We start from the raw sequence: 23558 nt of genomic DNA, 5'->3' as shown, positions 1-23558 counted from the left end.
TCTTTTAATTTTTTATTGGTGCATTATAGTTGTATATAATGGTGGGACTTCTTATTATATGTTTATACATGCACATAATATTACAATATAATTTGTCCAATACTATTCTCCCTACCTGCTTTCTCCTCCTTCTTCCTGGTCCCTCTCTTTCCTCTATCTACTAATCTCCCTTCAGTTTTCATAAGACCTCTCCCCCCCACACACGCCTTTTCTTTCTTTTTCCTCTCTGGCTAATACATATGAAAGAAAATATACCCTTGAATTTCTGAGTTTGGCTTCTTTCACTTAACATAATATTCATCAATTTTCCTGAAAATGACATAAGTTCATTAATTTTTTATGGCTGAATAAAACTTCATTGTGTATTTATACCACATTTGCTTTATCCATTCATTCATTGATGGACACCTAGGCTGGTTCCATACTTTGCTATTGTAAATTGTGCTGCTGTAAATGTGGGTATGCATGTATCACCATAGTAGATAACTTTAATTCTTAGGATAAATATTGAGGAGTGGTATAGCTGGGTTATAAGGTGGATCTATTTTCTAGTCTCTTGAGGACCCTCCATACTGATTTCTGAAGCATTGTCCTAATTAACAATTCCACCAAGGGTATAGAAGTGTTCCTTTTACTCTATATCTTCTCTAGCATTTATTATTATTGGTATTTTTGATGGTTGCCCTTCTGACTGGAGTGATATGAAATCTAAGTGTAGTTTTGATTTGATTTACAACATTTCTTAATTGTTAGCAAAAAAAATGTTGAACATTTTTTCATGTACTTGACCAACTGATTTTTTTTTTTTTAATTGGCACCAGGGATTGAACCCAGGGACACTTAAACACTGAGCCACATTCCTAGTCCTTTTTAAATTTTTATTTTAAGACAGGGTTTCACTGAGTTATCTAGGGTCTTGTTAAATTGCCCGGACTGGCTTTGAGCTTGGGATTCTCCTGCCTCATCCCCCCAAGCAGCTAGGATTACAGGTGTGTGCCATCATGCTCAGGCCCATTGACTTTGAATAAAGGTATAAAAGCAAGTTCACAGAAGAAGGATTATCTTTTCCACAAGTATTCCTGGATTAGGTATGCATAAAGTAAAAATGTGATCCTTGACCTAAACCTCACTAAAATTAACTAAAAATGGGTCATAGATTTAAATGTAAAACTAAAAAACCTTTAAAAGAAAGTCTTTAGGGAGGAGAGCGGTCAACAGTTCTTAGAAAAGACAGCAAAAGCAGAATCCATAAATTTAAAAAGTTAATAAATAGACTACATCAAAATTTAAAATAATTTTCTGTGAAGGACCCTGTTGATAGGATAAAAAGATAAGTTGAGCCACATATCTGATTAAAGACTCATATCTGGAATACACAAAGAACTCTCAAAGTGTAACAAGAAAAAAGGAAATATTCAAATTAGAAAATGGGCAAGAGACATGAGACATTTAACAGAATATACAAATGGCAAATAAGAACGTAAAAAATACTCAACACTGCTGGGCACAGTGGTGCATGTGGGTAATTACAGTGGCTCCGGAGGCTGAGGCAGGAGGATCATGAGTTCAAAAGCAGTCTCAGTAATTTAGAGAGGCCCTGAGCAACTCAGTGAGACCCTGTTTCTAAATAAAATACAAAAAGGGCTGGGGGTGTGGCTCTATGGTTAAGTACCCTGGGTTCAATCCCTGGTACAAAAACAAAAACAAAAACTCAACACTTTAGCCATTAGAGAAACACAAATTAAGACTCATGATAAGATATCACTAGACTTATTTATTTTAGCTTGGGAAGAGGAAAAAAAAAAAAAAAGCAGTGGTCTGGAGATGTGGCTCAAGCGGTAGGGCGCTCGCCTGGCATGCGTGCGGCCCGGGTTCGATCCTCACCACCACATACAAACAAAGATGTTGTGTCCGCCGAATACTAAAAAATAAATATTAGAAAATTCTCTCTCTAAAAAAAAAAAAAAGCAGTGACAATACCAAATGCTGGTGAGTATATGGAGAAACTGAATTTTTATAATTAGCTGGTGGGAATATAAAATAATATGATACTCTGGAAAATAGACAAGTAATTTTTTATTAAGTTTTTTTAGTTGTAGATGGACACAAGATCTTTATCTTTGTTTATTTTTAAAATTTCTTTCATACATGACAATAGTGGATTGCATTACATTCATTATTATCCATTCACAGAACAATTTTTCATAACTCTGTATATAAAGTATGTTCATGCCAAATTATGCCGTTATACATGAGCTCTCTTATTGATTTTTTTTGCATTACAATTCTTAATATAGCTTTATACCACAAATATACGAAAAAATGCTCATCATGTCTAGCAATCAGAGAAATGCAAATCAAAACTACTCTAAGATACCATCTCACTCCAGTAAGAATGACAGCTATTATGAAGACAAACGACAAGTGTTGGCGAGGATGTGGGGAAAAGGTACACTCATACACTGCTGGTAGGACTGCAAATTGGTGCAGCCAATTTGGAAAGCAGTATGGAGATTCCTTGGAAAGCTGGGAATGGAACCACCATTTGACCCAGCTATTCCTCTTCTCATACTATACTCAAAGGACCTAAAAACAGCATACTACCGGGACACAGCCACATCAATGTTTATAGCAGCACAATTCACAATAGCTAAACTGTGGAGCCAACCTAGATGTCCTTCAGTGGATGAATGGATAAAAAAAAATGTGGCATTTATACACAATGGAATATTACTCAGCAATAAGAAAGAATAAGATCATGGCACTTGCAGGGAAATGGATGGCATTAGAGAAGATTACACTAAGTGAAGTTACCCAATCCCCAAAAAACAAATGCCGAATGTTTTCTCTGATATAAGGGGGGGGGGGTGACTCAAAGTGGGGTAAGGAGGGAGAGCATGGGAGGAAGATTACCTCTAGATAGGGAATAGTGGGTGGGAGGAAAGGGGAAGGGGAATAACAAGGATGGTAGAAGGAGATGGTTATCTTTGTTTATTTTTATGTGGTGCTGGGGATGAACTCAGGGTCTCACACGTGAGAGGCAAGTGCTCTACCACTAAGCCACAACCCCAGCCCTAGACAAGTAGTTTTGTTGTAATTTTGTGGTGCTCGGGATCAAACCCAGGGCCTCACGCATGCTAGGCAAACACTCTCACTAAGCTGTACACCCCCCAGACGTGATGTATACCTCCAGTCCAGTTTGGTAGCTTCTTAAAAAAAAATCTAAACACACATGTTCCACATGACCTAGCAATTGCATTTTGGGACATTTATCTCACAGAAATGAAAACACAAAAGCCAGTACATGATTGCTCAAAGCAGGTATTTGTATTGCCCTAAACAGAGAACAATCAAAATGTTCTGCAGTAGGTGAATGGTTAAATTATCCATACCATGGAATAAACACAGCAATAAAAAATAGTAAATGAACTATAGATACATGCAAAAACTTGGATGGATCTCAAGGGTATTATGCTGAAAGAAGCCAATCCCAAAAGGTCACAAATTGCATAAATCTACTTATAGTTATATAAATAGAATCACACAGTCTCAAAATGTAGTAGTACAATATCAAAGCGAGGAAACTGATATTGATGTAAAGTGTTTGTATAGTCCTATGTTATTCTCTAACATGTCAATTTGTCTCATCACAATAAAAATCCAGTACTACTCCATCACAACAAAGGTCACCCTAGGGCTACTCCTTTCTTGTCCTAACCACTGGCAACTTCTAGTTTCCATTTCTATAATTTTTACAGCTAATCATTGTTCTTAAAAGTCAGTAGTCCACAATACAAACACATATCCAACACTTGTTTTGGAAGATAGTTTTTGTTTTATTGCACTGAGCATTAATATTTAATAAATTAAATTTAATTAAATAAATATTATTAATAATATTTGGGGGACTAGGAGTGTACTTGTGCTTAGCATAAACAAGGCCCTGGGTTAAATTCCCAGCACTAAAATAATAATATCTTTGATGTTTATGAATTATGATCACACGTTCAGGATTTACTGAGGAAATAGTAATATCAAATATAGTGCTCCATATGCAAGATATACCTATGACAAAACACCACATTATACTTCATACATGTTTAATAATTTGAATCAAAACATACATTAAAATTTTAAAAATTATTAGGTTCCATTGGGTTTCAAATGAGTCCACATGTTGAAAAAAATCCTTCCTGAGGCCAGATTGTTTGTGGAAAATATGATCATTATAACTACAGAAATTCAAACTGAATACAGTCCTGTCCTGGGGGCTTGCAAACTCAATCTGGCAACACTTTGGGAAAGTGCTACTTTTGTTTCTCAAGGACTCAACGAGCTCTCTGGCTCTCCCAATGGGCTCAGCCCTTGATATTTTGAGTTCTTTGAAAAATTATGAGTTGCAGGCGTTTAAATTTTCAATTATTTTCTTCTGGACTTTCCATTATCATTTTAAATAATAAGTCCTACCAACTAATAAGGATTATTTTTTTTTATGGGGCAATATTTACACTCAATGCACTTCTTCATTTTTCTTTCATCCATTTTCCTTCTTATCTCTTTCAACCAAACATTTTAACTCTTTTCTAAACCCCAGTATTGGAAGGAAAGCAGACACCACACGAATCCGTTACGTTGCGGTTGTACTGGCTTGAGAACGAAGGAAGTTAGACCCTTGCGGGGATCCGTCCTCCCATCCTGCCATTTGCCTGCAGCAAGATGGCGGCGGTCTTAATGTCAGTGGCGCTGAAGCAGGCGTTGTTGGGGAGAAGAGCAGCGGCTACAGCTGCTATTTCCGTTTCCAGGGTTCCAACCAGGTAACAGAATTGTCAGGCTTCTCCTTCAAGATTCTCAGGTTCCTCCACAGTTGAGGAGTCCTTGCTGGCCAGGTCCCGGAGGAGGCCTCGGGAAAGCGTCCTCCGCTGACCCTCTCTTCGGGAGAGGGCGGCGGACTTAGGACTAGCTGCGTTCGCCGGCGCTGGCCTGGCGAGTGGGGGTGTGAATGCGGATAGGGGGAGCCGGACCTCTGGTTTCCTGGAAACTTTTGGTCGGTGGCCGAGGTAGAGGGTCTCTGGGGAGTGGTTGTCTCGGGAACTCTGAGCGGAACCTTTGCCCTCAGAGAAGGACAGGAGTCTCCATGGTTTTTCTCCCCACTTTCGCGGCCCTTCCATTTGTCACCTGTTTGCTCACCACTTCGGTCTTTGGTGTAAGTGGTGTTTATTGGGCTTCCGAACAGAAAGATTGTTTAATTAGTCTGCATGGCAGGAAAACTTTTTTCTTAGGAATTTAGTGTTATTAAAAATGTCATTGCTAGTAATTTTGGAAGACATTTCTTAGTTCTTATTTTTTACGGTGTTGGGGAGGAGCCCGTGGCCTCGCTTGCCAGGTGCGAGCTGTTCCACTGAGCTACATCCCGAGCCAGGGAAGGTAATTTTTTAGACTGATGGTAGTCCCGGAATTGTTCCCATCCATAGTTTTACTAAAGCATCACAATAATTTAGCAATTGTTTTATTGTATTGCTTTGAAGCAATACAATGTGATGGTGGTTTTATTTTTTTTACTGCCTTACTTAATCCTTCACTTCCATATTTCTCTGAATTTTTCTGAATTCATTTCAGTATTAACAGCCTACACACGTTACATACACAGGTTAGCATTTTCATCAGCAAAGTCTTAATGTTTTGTCGCTTTTTACACAGCCTATTATAAATACAACCTAGGGGCTTATATTAAATGTCTACTGCATGCTGTGGAGACTACACTAAATGCTTAGACCAAAGTTGGAAAGATTGGACAGGGGTAGGATTGGGGTGGGAGGAGGAATGTGAGTGGTTAAAGATTGAATAGAAAACGCGTTTCAATGCTATTAATGTAACGCTAAACAAACATAAAGGGAATGCGGTAATGCAGAGTTAAACGAGTTAATTGGAACTTTTGGAGGTGACTTATTAGGCTTTTAAATACTGTTATGTGGAAAAGAAGAGGGTTTACTAGATAAGTTTAGTGGCTTCTGAAAAGACTTGAAGGCAATTGTGGAGCAATACACAATGTAGAATAGCTAAAAAAGTAAGGTTCTCAAACTGGGGAAAGGTAAAAATTAATTTTTAATTTAGTGTTCTACATTTGGGGAACTTGAAAGTAGTTCTCTAAAGTAAAATACTCTACTGAATAACTTAAGGCTAGTATAGCGGTAATCCTGTTTAGTTCTTCCCCCTTGGACATTTTGGGGATTAATTGTACTTTCATAAATAATAATGTACTCATGGTAGCCCTAGAACTGAAATCAAGTTTGAAGGGATCATTGCTGTAGGTTAATAAAAACTTGTCAATATATCTAAGTTTAGGGCACAGCCATTTTTTTTTGGGTTTATAGATAAATCTCTAAATCTAAGATATTAGATTTTGGGAATTGATGATAATTATGACTACAAATCCAAATTTAAGAGTTTTTTTTGCTTGCAACTGTTATGAGAGATTTGAAAATAAAATTTTAAATCATTCAAGATGACTTTTGATTCACATCTTAAAAAACTTAAGCCAAGGTAAATAGTTTTTAAATACAAATTAATACATTCATTTATGTTTTATACATTTTGTTGTTGTTTTTTCCCCAGAGAGCCAATGATGTTCATCTTACTTTGAGGGAAATTTGTGGTTCCTTTCCCTTAAATGTTATTTTGAAGCTCTCTTTTACTATTATGCTTTGAGAGTAATGAGAATCTGAAAAGGTTGAGTGAAAAAAGAACCAACTAATGGGGAAATAATGCATCAAATTTTATTGTAATGCTTAAAAATTTGCAAATGACATTTCAGATATTTTGAGTAAAATATGAGAGTGGAATCAGAAGGCATATAGGAAGGAGGGGAGTTGGGAATAGAGGAAAAGAACTATCAAGGAAGTAGTAAGCTGCTACATTAACATTTGAATTTACTTACAGTATATCAGTAAAAATCAAAAAGCTAAACAAAATCCAACAACATATACACACAAGCTAGAGAAAAGGTTATTTAAATAGAGCCAGTGATTTCAGCTGATCTACTGAGCTTGTGCCATAGAGTGTCCATTTCCCTGGATTGAGCCTGAGGTGAGAGAAAACTTAATAAATCATCTACATTTATCCTTACTTTCCTAAGGAATTTTCCAGGGTAAATTTAACTATTTAGGATAGCAATGTGTCACCAGATAAATTTGCGTTCTTTCAAAATAGCAATACTTGGGACTTAGGTTATTTGATGTGGTGTTATTTATTTATTCATTTTGATGTTTTCATATATATTTATCTCACCTAGTCCTATATCAACTTCTCAATTTAAACTTGATCTGTGTTTACCTCAAACATAGTTCTTAGGGTGGTAGATCCTCAGTGGTTGTTAATTAATGACTATAGTGGGGACTAAGTGATTGAGACCTCTTTGTAAAGTTTATTTTGTGCTCCAATCTATAGTTTTATCTGTTGCTTTATTTCCCAGTATGCAATTGAGTCTGCAAGGACCACTGATGAGCAAGGGGTCCTAAGATTAATAACAGTTCTATGTATATTTCATCTTTCGGTGAAACAGGCTCAGCCAAAATTTGAGAAACTTTTGGAACATTTAGAACCAATAGGTTGGTTTCTACTTCAGATAAAATGGATAAACAGATTCCTATCCCTCAGGTGCAGCTAGCTACTTTTGCTGTCTTTGTTAACGTATCAGACAATGTTTGAGAGCTTGAAATATTTTTGAAGTATTTTTGAAATATTTTTCCTCATTACAAATTCCCAAACTTGGTTGATCCGTTTTCATCAATAGCATACATGTTTGTTGATTTCTTCTTAGGAAAATTGAATAGTTCAATACATATAAATATTAGAATAGTGTCTGACACATAGTAAACCTTCCCTAAATAAATACTAATTTTATTATTGTTTTGAATAGGCTAAATATTTTTCTCTTCTTTAGTACTTTTGATAGGTATTGTGATAGATTGTTATGTCCCTAGTCCTCAGCCAGGCGATTTGCTTTGGCCAGTGAAATGTGAGTGGAAATGATGTGCCATGCCAAACTGAAGCCCAAAGAGCTGTCCTATTCTGCCATGTACCTTTTCTCTTTGCTGTGAGATAATCATGGGCTAGGTGGAGTCTGCTCCTTTAGACCAGAAAAACAACATGGAGCAAAGCAGAAACTGGTTTTTGTAGATTGTATAAAATGTAAGTGGAATGAGAAATAAAGCTTTGTTGTAAGCCACAAAGATGTTTGATTTGTTGATTTCTTCAGCATAACAACCTATACTTTTTTTTTTTAAACATGGACCCACAAACATTTGCAAATGAGCATGTTTTAGCATATGAAATAAGGATATCAGTAGTGAAATCACAAACCTTTTGAAGGCTGCAACAAATCCTTTTTTTTGTATACTATACTGCATCTAGTTTAATGGCTTGCACACAGCAAGTAAATTCTTATCACATAGATGAAGAAATACATATTTAGAAATGAGAGAGTGTGAGGAAAAGCAGGAAGCCATAGGCAGTGTTTCTGATAATAGCCTCATCAGTGAAAGCCAGGTAAGTAGTAACATACATAAATGTGAATTAAAAAATACCTACAATAAATATTTATTCTTTTCTAATTATTTGTAGTGGCTTGAATTTAGGATTTTCACCTTGAATTCTATTAATTTCTGGATTGAAATTGTGTTATTTATAGATTTTGTACTCATACACTTTGACAAGCATCTTGACCCCTCTTTTTATTCAGTTTAAAAAGCAAGAGGCAGAAATAGATTTATTTGGGAAAGGGTATTTATTGGATTATGACAGCCTCATGTAATTAGGGTAACTAACTTCATCTTTATATATAACTTTTTAATTATATGAGGGGCTTAGTGGAGAAAGATGGAATAATTTGATTCCTGTGTAATGCCTGCTGGAAGAGGTCAGTTTGGGGATGAGGTAAATGAAGAATTTAGGTAGAATACATATGTACCAAATACAAACAATGTCAAACGGAAAAACTTCTAAAATGTATTATATCCCTTGGTAAAAGTTAATGTTTTGCGGGTGGGTACAGTCCTGGGGATTGAACCCTTTCCAGGCAAGCAGTCTACTACTGAACTATATTCCCAGTCTGAGTATCATTTTTATGTATTTATTTTGTGCTCCAATGAATAACAGCAGCTAGCATTTATTTCTAACTTCCTGAATATCAGCTAGTGTGTCATTATCTCATGTATTTCCCACAGTAACCCTGTGAACTCAGTGTTCTCATTTTTTTTCAGATGAGGGTACAAAAGTGAAACTACTAACGTTTATGTTGCTTGGAAAATATTCTGATTTAGTTGTACATGGGAGGCAAGCACTCTTACCAACTGAGCTATATCCGCAGCCCTATTTATCTAAATGAATATTTTGACTTTTGCAGTTAGGAATATTGTATCTGATAATTGTACATTAAAACCTCAGTATCTTCTGCCTTTCAGCAAGTTGTGTTCTTTATTTGCAAAACTATCTGATATTCTTATGTTATTCTTGTTCCTTTTATACAATGAAAGGGGTTAATATTTTTAAACTATGGATTTTTTCCCTCAATTTTGTAATTATTTTGTGAGTGACTTCTTATAGGTGACTTCATTATACTTTTTTTACCCTCTTAAACAAAATACATAATTTTGTATGTATTTAAGTACATTTAAATGAGGTATGCTGAACATAACTTTTTATGTTTTCCTTACTGCAGTGATAATTAGGAAAACAGTTATTATATTCTGCTACCTTCAAAACCTTATCAAGTGTGTATTATGATACTTGAGTTCTTATGTCAGCTTTTTAATAGTATTTTTTAATAATGTTTTTGTATTCTTTTTAAAATTTTTTTTAGTTGTTGATGGACCTTTATTATATGTAGTGCTGAGAGTCAAACTCAGTGCCTCACACTTGCCAAACAAGTGCTCTATTACTGAGTTACAATCCCAGCCCTTTGTATTCTTTCTTGCCAGCCTGTTTTCCTTTAGCTGTTTCACCACCTCTTTTCATTTATCATATGCTTGAATATTAAGCAACTAAATCTTAATTAAGCTCTTAATTAAGGCTTAATTAAGCTCTGATAATGGCTGAACTTTATTGTGATTAAAATCTTAAAACTCTTTAAGGCTGATGGATTATACAGTTAATATTTGAGTTCTAATAACTTTGTTTTGTTTGCACAGTCCAAAGATTCTGGTAGATGGGCTGGGGTTGTGGCTCAGTGCTTGCCTCACATATATGAGGCACTGGGTTCCATCCTCAGCACCGCATAAAAATAAATAAACAAAATAAATATGTTGTGCCCATGTATAACTAAAAAAAATTTAAAAGATTCTGGTAGAACTTTATTGTAACTGAATTAAGCAGTGGCCACTTTTTTATAGTGACTGTCATTAAAATATTTGAATATTTTAGTAAACTATTTTAAGTCTTGCCTCCTTTACATACTGATAGGAGAACAACTTAGAAGTGCTATTTAAAGTTCAGTTCTTTTTATCTGTTGTTTTGATAGTTAAATACAACCTTGGGTTCTTAATAATTAGTTGCTCAAATGTAATCTTTTCTTCTTGTCTAGAGTCAGTGGACTTACTTTTTTTTTCTGAGATCATTTTTCAGTTCAGTGGTTTTTAGATGTTTGCTGTGCATCAAAATTACTAGTTTTATGTATACAAAATTCAGATGCCGTGGCCCCAATATTTTGGTCCAGTATGTTTAGGTTGAGGCTTAACTCTGTGGTGATTCTGATGTTCTGATGGGAAGCTGGCTGAAAACTTTTTTTTTTTTGGGTAAGTTTTCATTCAGAAATAGTTTTCTTTGGGAGAGAGATAGGGGAAATCTCCAGAAAGAAAATTGCTTTTATTGATGAATATTTTCTTAATCTAAATTAAGTTTTATGCTTTTCACCCATGTGCAATACAAAGGCTTTGGGAGGAGGTTGTTAAAAGGGAGAGAAGGTAGTTTGATAGTTTTGGAGAAAGCCGACCATATTACTCCTCTCTAGAGACTCTTGTTCTTCCTTTTGGAAGGCTCGGGTTTAATATAGAGCAGCTGTTGAACTCTGCCCTTCAACATTTTAAGAAGAAAGTGTTTTATCCTTTAAAATGGAAATGTTTTTGTTTTGTTTTGTTGTGGGGGAGGTGGTCTTTGGCTGACTGTAGTTCTCTAAGAAAGTTTCTTCTCTAGGGTTCTCTTGTTTCAGTGATTTTTTTTTTTTTTTTTTAGAATTGTTTCAGATGTTGGGGAGCACCACCTTTGAGTGTAAAGATCTGACTGCTTTTATAATGCTTTGCTATATCCTTAACAAAACTAGATGAAGAGTTTATTTCTTTGTGTTTTCTAGGGTTTAGAAATATATTCTTTCCTTTATTCAGCTGCTTCATACATAAGTAGGGGTCCTTGAATAGGACTTACTAGACAAAAGATCCTGTTCTAGATGACTGTTAAGAAAGCCATATGGTTCTCCTAAAAATGTCAGTCTGTCTTGATGAGATTTAAAGTGAATACAGATGTTTTGAGTACTACAGTTCTTTTGAGGACTACCACTCTGAATGAAAAGAGTACTTCTTTTTTCAAGAAATTTTTTCAGTATACTTATAGAAATTTGCATGAAACATATAAGCTTTGTTTCTATTTCATTAACCTTAATTAGATAGTAGTAATTTTACTATTCTTATTATAAATGAGATTTGGAGAAGTAAAATACATCTCATAGCTTTTGTTCATTTCTTGTATTTATTCAACTTTTTAAAAATGTGGAACTTAAAATGCTTTGTTAACAATGTTGTGTGATAAGAAGTGATGTTTTGACAGGAAGGAATACCTTTGTGTATGGTCAGTGCCTTCTATCATATGTTAACTTTACAAGTTATAGTTCGTAGATTCCTATAATATTTGACTTGAAAGAAAATTCTAGGTTCATCCAACCCAATCCTTTTGTTAATGCAAGGGTCTTGAGAACTTTTCTTCTTCTTGATTATCTAGCTGTTGAGGAAGTATGGTGAATTTCTGGGAGCTCTAGAAAATGCTCAATATTTTTAGATTCCTTGATACGTTATATTTCTCTTTAAAACTATACAGAACAGGTTTAACCCCTTGTGAACTTTTCAACCCCTCACATTATTGAAGACTTGGTTTTCACTCATTCTCCCTCCAGGTCTATGTTCTAGACTTAGCATCTTCAGATCTCTTACTCTATTAGTGACCATATTTCCTGATGCTTTACTGCCATTTGGTACTCCCTAGGGATGTTTTCCATTTTGTCATTGTCTTTCTTTGAATTGTATTCTATATTTTAATTAAATGAGATTATCAGATTATAGTTCAGCTAAGTTTGAATTGAAGAAAATTGACACTAGGTTAAATTTTTACATCATTTTATTTTAAAGATTATCATGAAAGAAATTTTACCTTTTTCTTGTGGCATATAGTTCTTAGAATCTGCCCCCCCCCCCCACATCCATTCTGTTCTTAGAATTTTAACTGGTGTAGAGAGTTCTGTAATAACCACCATAATCAGTACAGAATACCAAAAGACTTCATTACCCCACTCCCTCATGTTATCCCTCCCTGATTTCTGTAATCCCTGGCCACATTTATCTTTATAGATTAATAATTTTCTAACTGTAATATAAATAAAATTAATCAGTGCACAACCTTTTGAGATTAGCTTCTTTTAGTCATCACAATGTCTGAGATTCATCCAAGTTGTATATATCAATAGTTCATTCCTTTTTACTGCTAAGTATAGTCCATTATGAGGATGTATCATTTTATTTATCCATTCACCTATTGAAAGACATCTAGATTATTTCTGTTTTTTGGCAATTATGAATAGAACTATTATAAACATTTGTTTACCAGGCTTTATGTGAACATGATTTCATTTCTCTTAAGAGTAAACAAATACCAGGGGAGGAGATTCCTGGATCAGAGTTTAATAAGTGTATGTAGAACTTTATAAGAAACTGTCAAACCATTTTGCAAGAGTGGTTGTCCCATTTTGCTTTCTACCTCCAGTGTATGAAAGTTTTAGTTGTTTTGCATCTTAATTAACATTGGTATTTTTGGCAAAGCCAATCTAATAGGTGAGTAATGATATTCATTGAGTTTTTATTTTGTAACAACTTTATCAACCTATAATTCACATATCATAAAATTTACTCATCAAAGTATCTAATTGATCATTTTTAGTATATTGACACAATTGAACAACCATAACCACAGTCAATTTTAGAACATTTCATCATTCCAAAAAGAAACCCTATATATATCAGCAGTCACTCCCTGTTTCTCCCTTCCTCCAGCCCTAAGTAAATACTAATCTACTGTTTGTCTCTATAAATATGCCTGTTCTGGACCTATCATATAAATGGAATTGTAGAGTATATGGTATTTGTGTCAGGCTTCTTTCACTTAGCATAATATTTTCAAGGTTTACTCAAATTATAGATTGTATCAGTATTTGATTCCTTTATGTTGATGAATCATCTGTTGTATGGATGTACCACATTTAATTTGTCTGATAAACTGATGGGCACTAGGGTTTTTTCCACCTTGTAGCTATTACAAATAATGTTTTATGAACATTTGTGTACCAGCTTCTTTGTGGACGTGTTTCAATTTTATGGGTCGTATGCCTAGGAATGGAATTGCAGAATAATCTGATAACTATGTTTAGCCTTTTGGATAAAATGCAAATTGTTTTCTTTAGTGGCTACAGCATTTTACATTCTTTTTTTTTTTTAAATTATTTTTTAGTTATAGGTGGACACAATGTCTTTATTTTATATTTATGTGGTGCTGAGGATCGAACCCAGTGCCTCATGCATGCTAGGCGAGCATGCTACCTCTGAGCCACAATCCCAGCCCCCATTTTATATTCTTACCAGCAGTGAGTGGGGGGTTTGGTGTCTTCATAGCCTTTCAGATTCGTATTATCTTTTTTTAAAAAAATTATAGCCATCTTATTGAGAATAAAGTGATATCATGTCTTTGATTTGCATTTCTGTGATGGCTAATTCATTGTGGTTTTTTGTCATTGCTGTTGTCATTGTTTTAGTGTTGGGGACAAGGTTTTGCTAAGTTGCTCAGGCTGGCTTGGAACTCAAAATCTTCCTGCCTCAGCCTCCCTAGTAGCTGGAATTAACGGGTACACACCACTTTGCCTGGCTCATTATGGTTTTAATATGCATTTCCCCATGTTGAACTTGTGAAGTATCTGTTTATGTGTTTTGCCCATATTTTAATCGGGCTCTTTATTTTCTTATTCCTTAGCTTTGACAGTTCTTAAATATTCCGGATAAAAATTTTTTTTTTGTCACTTAAGGCAGGAAAAAAAAGTTATTTTTCTCATCCTTGTTGACTAGGATGACTCATCCTAGGGACTCATGGATGAGTTCCCCTTTAATAAAACACAGATGAACAGAACAGCATACAACTTTATTTAATGTAAGTCTTACTTGATACAGGAGATTTCTTAAGGAAACAAAGACCTAAAGTAACAGTTGAACCTATGTTTTTTATTCTTAGTTTTGATCAAGAGTGAATAGTCAGGAGAGATGCCATAGGGAAAAGAATGTGATCTAAGGGTAGTAGGAGAAACTTTGCAAGCCATATTTGTTCATTCTTTGACACTTCAGAATAAAGGGTGTGCCTTTCCTGTAGGCATAGAGAGAGCACCACTCACATGAGAGTCTTAATGATGTGTTGCAGGGAAGATTGTGAAATCCCTTCCTAGATTTTATAACCTGCTTTAAGGAAGAAGGGTAGGGGAAGAAGATGAGAGAGTGCTTCCTGCTTCTACAGTATGCCGAAGTAGCATATTTTGGGGTATAGTTATGTCAGGTATGTAGTTCATAAACATTTTTTTAATAATCTGTAGCTTTTCATTCTCTTAACAATATCTTTCACAAAGTAAAAGTTCTTAAATTTGATTAAGTCCAGTTTATCAGTTTTTTTTTTTTTTAATGAAGTGTGCTTTTATTGTATTTAAGGGCTTTTTGCCTAACCATAGGCCATGAAGATTTTAAAAAATATTTACTTCTTGAAATTTTGAAGTTTTATGTTTTGCATTTAGATCTTTGATCCATTTCGTATGAACTTTTGTATAAAATGCAATGTTTAAGTCAAGGTTAATATTTTGTGTATATAGATGTACACAGTTCCAGTACTACTTATTGAAGTCTTCTTTTTCCTTTTACATTTTCTTTTCTTTCTTTCTTTTTTTTGGGGGTGATGCTGGGGATGGAACCTAGAGCCTCACACTAGTTAGGCAAGTGCCCTATTACTGAGCCACACTCCCAGACTATCTAATTATTCCTATTTTTTTAAAAATAGTTTTTGATCTATTTGCCTAAATCCCTTTGTCAGTATCACACAGTTTTTATTACTATAGCTTTATATGTTTTTTGTAGTTGAGTAGTTACGGTTCTTCTAATATTACTTTTTCTTATTTTTTTAAAGCTATTCTAGTTTCTTTCCATCTAAATTTTATAATCAATTTGTCTTTTTTGAAAAATCCTGCTGGAATATTGATTAGTACTGCTTTAATTCAGTTTGGGGGAGTTGACATTTTTTTCCATGTTGTCTTCTAATTCAGAAACATGGCATGTCTTTTATTTGTTGATTGCTTTCATGAATGTTTTGTGACTTGAATATGCGTATCCTATATATATTTCTTTAGATTTATGCTTAAGTATTGCAATTTGGGAACCTGTGATAAAATGGCACACATATATATATATATATTTGTAGGTGGATGCAATACCTTTATTTTAGTTTTACATACTGCTTAGGATCAAACCCAGTGCCTCACACGTACTAGGCGAACACTCTACCATTGAGCCACAACTCCAGCCCATAGCAGTGTTTTTTAAGTTTCATTTTCTGATTGTATATTTGCTGTATGTAGAAGTAGGATTAATTTTGTGTTGATTTTTATATCCTGAAACTTTGCAAAATTCACTTGTTCTGTAATTTTAAAAAATAGATTCTTTGTGATTTTCTAAGTAGATAACCATGCATTTTGGAATGAAACAATTTATTTCTTCCTTTCTAATCTCTAGGTTCTTTATTTCTAAGAGGCTGTTAAGTTAGATATTCTTAGGGAAAACTTTCAGTTTTTCACCAATAAGTACAATGTTAGGTAAAGTTTCTTTCTTTCTTTCTTTTCTTTTTTTTTTTTTAAATAGATATTCCATTTGCTAGATTGAAAAGGTTCCCTTTTGATTCTGGTTTGCTAGCAGTTTTTTTTCTTGAATGGATGTCGCATTTTTTTTTTTTGCCTGATGCCTTTTATATATCAATTGGTACGTTTTGGTGGGTCTCTTTCTTTAAACTGTTAAGTATGATGGATTACATCTATTTGATTTTCAAATTGGATTAGCCTTTCATTCTCAGAATAAACCCCACTTAATTGTGTTGTTTTATTTTTGTATAATGCCATATTTGATTTGCTAAGAATTTGTTGAGGATTTTTATACGTTATGTTTATGAAGAGTACTGATTTTTAGTTTTCTCTCTTTGTACTATCATTGTTTAAATTTGGTATCAGAGTGATGCTGGACTCTTAACATAAGCTAGGAAGTGTTTCCTCATCTTGTTTTCTTTTGTATTGCTTTAACTTCATTTCACAAATTTTGATAAGCTATATTTTATCTTCATTTGGTTCAGAATATTTTATTTTCCCCAAGGCTTGATTTTTGATCCATGGATTTAAATAATTTAAATGAAGCGTTTTGCTTAATTTCCAGGTATTTAGAGATTTTTCTTTCTTTCTTTCTTTTATTGATTTCTAGTTTAATTTCATTATTCCTTGAGAATCCAGTTCCTTGGGCTTTCCCTTTGCGGTATCTATCACAAAACTTGTGGCTTTCCTTACCTTGATCTATAACATTGTTCTGTCAAAAGCAGAAGCTAAGGAACTAGAGGACAGAGGGGGGGGGGGGAATCCAAAAGAGCAATGGATGCTGACCCCACCTTCTTAGAACCACAGCTCCAATGAATGGAGAAAATCCTCCTGTAGAGTTTTGGCTCTTGCAGATTTCCATTGTTGCCACTGCATGTGGTCACAGTATTGCTTAAGGCTGGTCCATGGTGTGTAATAATAAAAGGAAGAGAGAAAATAAATAGGCATTTTCCATAGTCTCTCAGCATAAATTCCCTTTCTTGCTGCTTGTGGCAGAGGGCTTCTTCTAAGAGCAGTTCTGGTTTCCAGTTAAATTCCGGCAGGGGACCTTTGAGGCAAAAAATAAGGTAAACTGTTAGATCAGTGATTTCTGGTGATCTTGCCTTGTCTGCCTGCTTTTTACTTTTCAGAGGCTCCAAATTTCTGCTGCAAGTATCCTGTCCAGATTTATTATTGCATTCAGTGGGAAAGACAAGGTGAAGTGTGCTAATTACACTTACCATCCTAGAATGAATTATTTTTAAAGCTAATTTGGAATATTTCTTGCATTCTAGCATATCTGAGTAGATTTGAAGGATTAAAATGACAAAAAAATTCTTATATGGTCAGATTCTGAACCAGTTGATTCTCAACTCAGAAGACATTGAAGAATTCATATATCAGTATCTTAGAAATGCAGCACAGAAAGAGTTTCAAAATACATGTGCTCTTGGTTGAAAATGATGGCATTTTAATAAAAGACGGAAGTCTGTAAGTGGTTTAGAGGCAGAAAATTACGTTGGATCATTAATTTAGACCATCAAACAATAATTGTTAACTTTTTTGAGAGAATGTGAAGGTCAGAATTTTGAATAACCAGTGGAAGTTTTGGTGATTGAAATTAATAAATAGAATACATACACAAATATGTATATTATACACATACATAAAATTAGAATTATATTGTTTATGCTAGCTCTTGTGTTAGATCTTTTTTTACTTTAACATGTCAGAAGGCTAGAAACTCAGATGACTGTTTTAGGCGGGAAGAGGGAATTGCTCTATATCACCAAGCCATGGAAAGGATAAGGGTACAGCTAACTGTCTCAGAGAAAAGAGCAAGAAAGCTACCAGGCTGTCTTTTTATAATATATCTTTATCTTTCTCTGAGTCACATTACTACTACAGATTACTTTTTCCATATATTGCAGGTGTCATAACTGATGGTAGTTTTTTTCAGGTTTATATTTTATAGCTTTATTACCAGAGAAGGACTGAAAAAAATCTCATTTTTCTGATACCAAATTTAAAAATCCTGGAGAGGGACTGAAGTTGTAGCTCTTGTCTGGTATGTATGAAGCTCTGAGTTCAATATTTAACCTCATCAAAAATAAATAAAGAGAGAAAGCAAGAAAAGAAGAGAGGGAGAGAGGAAAGATGTGTAAGTAGGTGTTAGGGAAAAACTTGATTTGCAGCCTCAGGTTTTACTATTATACTCAGTGTTTGTAATTCTACTTATTCTTTGTATCATATGCATATAGATCACAGGAACCTTGGAAGTCGGATGTAATGAAAGCTTCCCTTTGCCTTCAAAAATGAAGAACAGGAATATTTTATATAGCAATGTCTTTAGGGAATGAATAAAGTTTGTATAATATTGTATAGGTTGACCTCCTTTCTAATGAACTCTGAAACTTTTCTGGAGTTTATTCACTCATTCAACAAATTTGTTTCTAGTTTTAAAAGCCTGAATTTCTATAGACTTTATTAGTATGTGTATTTTTGGCATATTTGCTTTCAGGGTAAACAGTGTTTGAACCTAGTGAGACAACTGTTATGTGCCAGGATTGACCAGGAACTGTGTACAGTATAACATTCCAGCAAAGAAAGATCAATCTATAGTTTCCTCTTAAATCTGAGAATATGATAGATAGTCTAGTGGCCTAGAAGATCTCATTTCCTGGGTAAGCACATATTTTCATTTTCTTCAACAGCTGCCTTTTAAGCTCTTGTTCTTCCCTTTCTGCTATCTCTCCCTGATAACTGTGGTGGTAGTCTTGTCTTCCATCTTATTAATGTCTCAGCATACTATTTTAATGCATGATTAGCACTGGGATGAATATAACATTCATCTGAGGTTATTTCACAAATTTAGTTTCCTTATCCCTTGGTTGACATTCACAACATTATTGTTTTGATGAGTCCATCGTAGTTATTTCTTACAAGTGGCCCCTTGTTAGGCCTCAGGTTTTAATTTTGGTCCTAAATTGAATCTTTTGGCTTTTGAGTTCAAACTATTGATATGGCCAGCTCCCTTAATAATTTATTAACAAGTCCTTGATCCAAGTTTTGGGAAACACTGCTTTCTAGAGCTTTTCTATTACACGTTGGTATTAGCCATATTGTTGGGCTATATTCTTAGCCTTTTCATCTTGAACTACTTTATTACATCTATTTATCCTAGTCGTTAGGAGAGCTTGTTCTGTGATTAGCTCTACCTGCACTTGAGTCTCACCTCTGATACTTTTTATTTATGTGCTTTGTTCCTATTTCCATTTCTGTAAAATAGAGATAAAATTGCTATTTTGCAAAGTATATAAAGTACATAGTGTGGTGCTGAACACCATCGTCATTATTCTTTCTTTTTTATTTCCTATATTTTCTTTCTTTTTTATTTCCTTTCTCCTTTCTCTTTATTTCTTTTCCTTTTGTAAATTTCTCTTCCTAGGTTGTCAGAACATCCTGAATTTTGTCTTTATTTATTCATAGTGTTTTGTTCACATGTGTATCAAAGAATTTTCTACACCTGACTTTTTCAGATTATGACCTCCCATGTATTCCTCGACCCAAAGCAATTTTTCTTTGGAACTCACCATTCCACTGAAATAGCTTTCATCAAGGTCAGCAGTGACCCTGTTGCTAGGTTGAATATAGAGTTTTCTCAGTCTTTATCTTACATAACTTTTGCAATCCAAACAGATGACTTTCTCATTTTTGAAAGATTCTTCCTTTCCCTTCTGTTTTGACTTTGCTCTTTCTCAGTTCCCTTTGAAAACTGTTATCTTTTGATCAATCGTTGAACTGTCAGTGTCTCTTAGAGTTTGATTTATAGCTGTTTACACTTTTAACAAATTTCTAAATGTTTAAATTGTGTAATATTTCACATACACATGAGTGTATTTAACAAATATGTTAGGAAGCATAATAGCAAAATAAATTCTGGTGAATTACCAGTACCCTTTTTCTTTGTACATTTTAAAGTTGAAAAATGGTTCCTCAAATATGTCCATATCCTAAATCTTAGATCCTATGAAAGTTACCATATGGCAAATGAGTCTTTGCAGTTATGATTAAGTTTAAGATGTTGAGATGGAGAGTTATCCTGGTGGAACTTGTGGTATCACAATGGTCCTTATAAAAAGAACACAGGAGTCAGAGGAGAAGGCAGTGTAGTCTGAGCAGAGATTGGAAATGATGGGATCACATACCAAGAAATGCAAGCAGTTTCTAAAAGCTGGAAGAGAAAGGAACTACTTCTGCCCTGTAACCTCCAGAAGTAACCACCTCTGCTTGTACATTGATATTAGGCCTGGGAAATTAATTTTTGACTTCTTACTTCCAGAACTGTATGAAAGTAAATTTATGTTGTTTTAATCCACCAACTTTATGGTAATTTGTTACAGCAGCTATAGGGAACTCATATATTGTCCTTGTATCTCATTATCTACCATGATTTCAATTTACCATCTATTTAAATCCTAAACGTGTATACTTCATTTCTATCATATGTACTTGTTTTTTTTAAGCATTTTTTCTCTTCTAACCTTTATTTTATTTATTTGTTTTTATGTGGTTCTGAGGATCGAACTCAGTGCCTCACATGTGCTACGCCGAGCCAGCCCTCATATGTACTTTTTAACTCAAGAAAATTAATACACATACATGGCAACCAGAAGTTGATCATTACATTTTTTTCTACTTGACAGTCATTTAGTACTCAACTAGAGGAAGAGTAATTTGTGGAACTGTCTGTCTTAAGAGAGATGGTTGTGGGTCTCCATTGGGGGATTATTCCTAAATAATTTTCTGGGGTTATTTTTATTAGTTGCTATTTTTGCCAATCTAAGTCAATCTAAGTGTTTCTAACATTTTAAAATTACTCTCTGCTTAAGATGCGATTCTGTACCTTTTTTCTGAATTCTAGACACTTTGATCTAATCTACTTTGGACTTTCACAGGCATGCGCTTCCATCTCAGCATATCTCAAACAATTTGATGATCATTTTTCCCTTCTTAGTTACTGTCACCAGTACCCAGTCAGCTGTCTAAGCTAGAAACCTATGCTTTGTTCTTATATCCTTCCTCTCTTGGGCCTCATATCAATTAGTTATTAAATCCTAGTACTCATTTTCTTATTCAGTTTCCATCTTTGCTGCAGTTGTAGCTACTATCATCCTGCTTCTTGACCAGTCTCCATTTGATCAGTGTTAATTTGTACTTCATATTGCATACAGGGTGAAGTCCAAACTTCTTAGAATGTCACTGAGTACTTCATGTTCACTGCTCACATCTTCTGTTCATTCCTAGGCATTCATATTTTCAATAGTTTCTTCCTCGACTGATCTTCAGCTATACATTAAGTCTATGTTGTAGTGTTTCTGAACTACTTGCAATTCCTGAATGCTTTTTCTCTCCCTGTAATTAAGATTCTGTTTTACTAGACTGTTTCTTCTTCCTTTGTCTCTGGGCCTGCTGTGCCCCTGCCTTCCACCCCTAACACCCTTTGCCCTTTTAAGTCCTATTCATTCATTAGCTAACAGTTTAAACATTCTTTGAGGAACATTATTTGAATTTACAGAGTTAGATTAAGTACTAATTTGGTGTGGGTTTAGAGTTCCTGTTGTTACCTTGTACCTCTTTCTAGTACAAATTGAGTGTCTTTTACCTGAAATGCTTGGGACCAGAATAGTTTTGGATTTTGTAGTTCTTTAAATTTCTGAATATATGTATATGCATAATAAGATCTCTTGGGGGTAGGATTCCAGTCTAAATGTGAATTTCATTTGCTTCATATATACCTTGTACACATAGCTTGAGGGTATTTCTGTGTAATGTCTTTAATAATGTGTGCATGAAAAAAGTTTGGTACTATGGAATTTTCCACTTATAGTATTATGTTGGTGCTCATTAAGTTTTGGATGTTGGAACATTTTCTATTTTGGATTATTAGATTAGGGATGCTCAACCTGTATTTCCTATACTTCATTGTGATTCCTTATTTACTTGTCTTTGTTTCCCTCTAGACTAAGATCTTTGAAATCAGGAACTGTTTTCTTCTTTACCAGTGTGTTTTCACAGCATTACACAATGCTTATTATATAATAGATTTTTAGTATACATTTGTGGACTCATTTGATGGTGGAATAGTGTAGAGATTACATATGTTCCACAGCATCATCGCTATAAGCCCGATAATAACATTTTAGGGATTCTTTTTCTTATGAAATAACTTTGGGTTTTAAATATAACCATCCTGAACAATAAATGTCACAGATTACTGCAAAATGATAGCTTTTGTAGTTTTCTGATGCTTCTTGCTTCTTCCATACTGTTGAATAATAGCATCATAAACATTAACTTAAAACAACGTTTACTAAAAGGTGCAAGTGGAATTCTGTAAGATAGATTTTTGTGCGATTTGGGTTCTTCTTAGAATATTAAAAGTTTTCCATAAAAGAATGGAAATCTATTTCAAATCTAATGAATTGCCAATATAAAGTATTATTATTATTATTTTCTGTAATGAATAATGGTACAGCTATTATGCTGTAGATTTTGTAATGGTGGACTACTCAGAATGCAAAATAAAGTCTCTTGGCTTTGGAGGTTGAAAAGATTCTGTTGTTGAACAACCACATGATTTTATTCAGTTAAATTTATTCATCTGTATTTATGTTAGAAATAAAAGTAATTCAAAAACAATCTCCTATGGTTTAAGGCATATTTGAATATTATAGGTTTGTTACATTTTACCATTTTATTTAATTATTGGAAGGGAATTGGAAAGAGACAAAAATAAGTATTGGTAGAAATATTTGGGAACATGAATTCATGTCTTTTCAACCAAAATTAAAATACTGGTTATATGATAGTATGCTTAAATTTAAAAATAAATCATCGATCTGATTGACAAAACTGTACTATTCATAATAAGTGCTCTTTTAGTCAGCTTTTTCGCTGCAGTGACTTAAAGATCTGACCAGAACAGTTTTAGGGGAGGAAAAGTTTATTTGGGGGCTCATGGTTTCAGAGGTCTCAATTCATAGACAGCAGGCTCCATTCCTTGGGGCTTGAGGTAAAGCAGGACATCATGGTGGAAGAGTATGGCAGAGGGAAGTGGCCAACATAATGATCTAGAAGTAGAGAGAGAGGTCTCCACTTGCCAGATACAAATATATACCCCAAAGCTACACCCCCAGTGAACCACTTCCTCCAGATACACCCCACCTCCCTCCAGTTACCATTTAATACCATCAAGGATTAATTCACTGATTAGGTTAAGGCTATCCCCAATCATTTCTCTTCCAAACCTTCTTGCATTGTCTAACATATGAGCTTTTAGGGTACACCTCACATCCAAACCATAACAAGTGCTAAATATGTGAATGATTCA

General features: G+C 34.4%; 1 protein-coding gene across 1 annotated transcript in view; it reads left to right on the top strand.

Moving 5' to 3' along the window:
• Nucleotides 1–4677: 4677 nt before the first annotated feature.
• Ndufs4 (NADH:ubiquinone oxidoreductase subunit S4) overlaps nt 4678–23558 on the top strand; it is a 110653-nt gene continuing 91772 nt past the window's right edge. The window contains exon 1 of the mRNA XM_027938110.3: nt 4678–4814. Within this exon, the coding sequence (XP_027793911.1) occupies nt 4717–4814 (98 nt within the window). The 5' untranslated portion in view covers nt 4678–4716. The remainder of the gene's footprint in view (nt 4815–23558) is intronic.

The sequence above is a fragment of the Marmota flaviventris genome, chromosome 5 (genome assembly GCF_047511675.1).
Source record: "Marmota flaviventris isolate mMarFla1 chromosome 5, mMarFla1.hap1, whole genome shotgun sequence".
NCBI lineage: Eukaryota > Metazoa > Chordata > Mammalia > Rodentia > Sciuridae > Marmota > Marmota flaviventris.
Note: the sequence above shows the minus strand (reverse complement) of the source record. Positions and strands in the feature narration are given on the sequence as shown.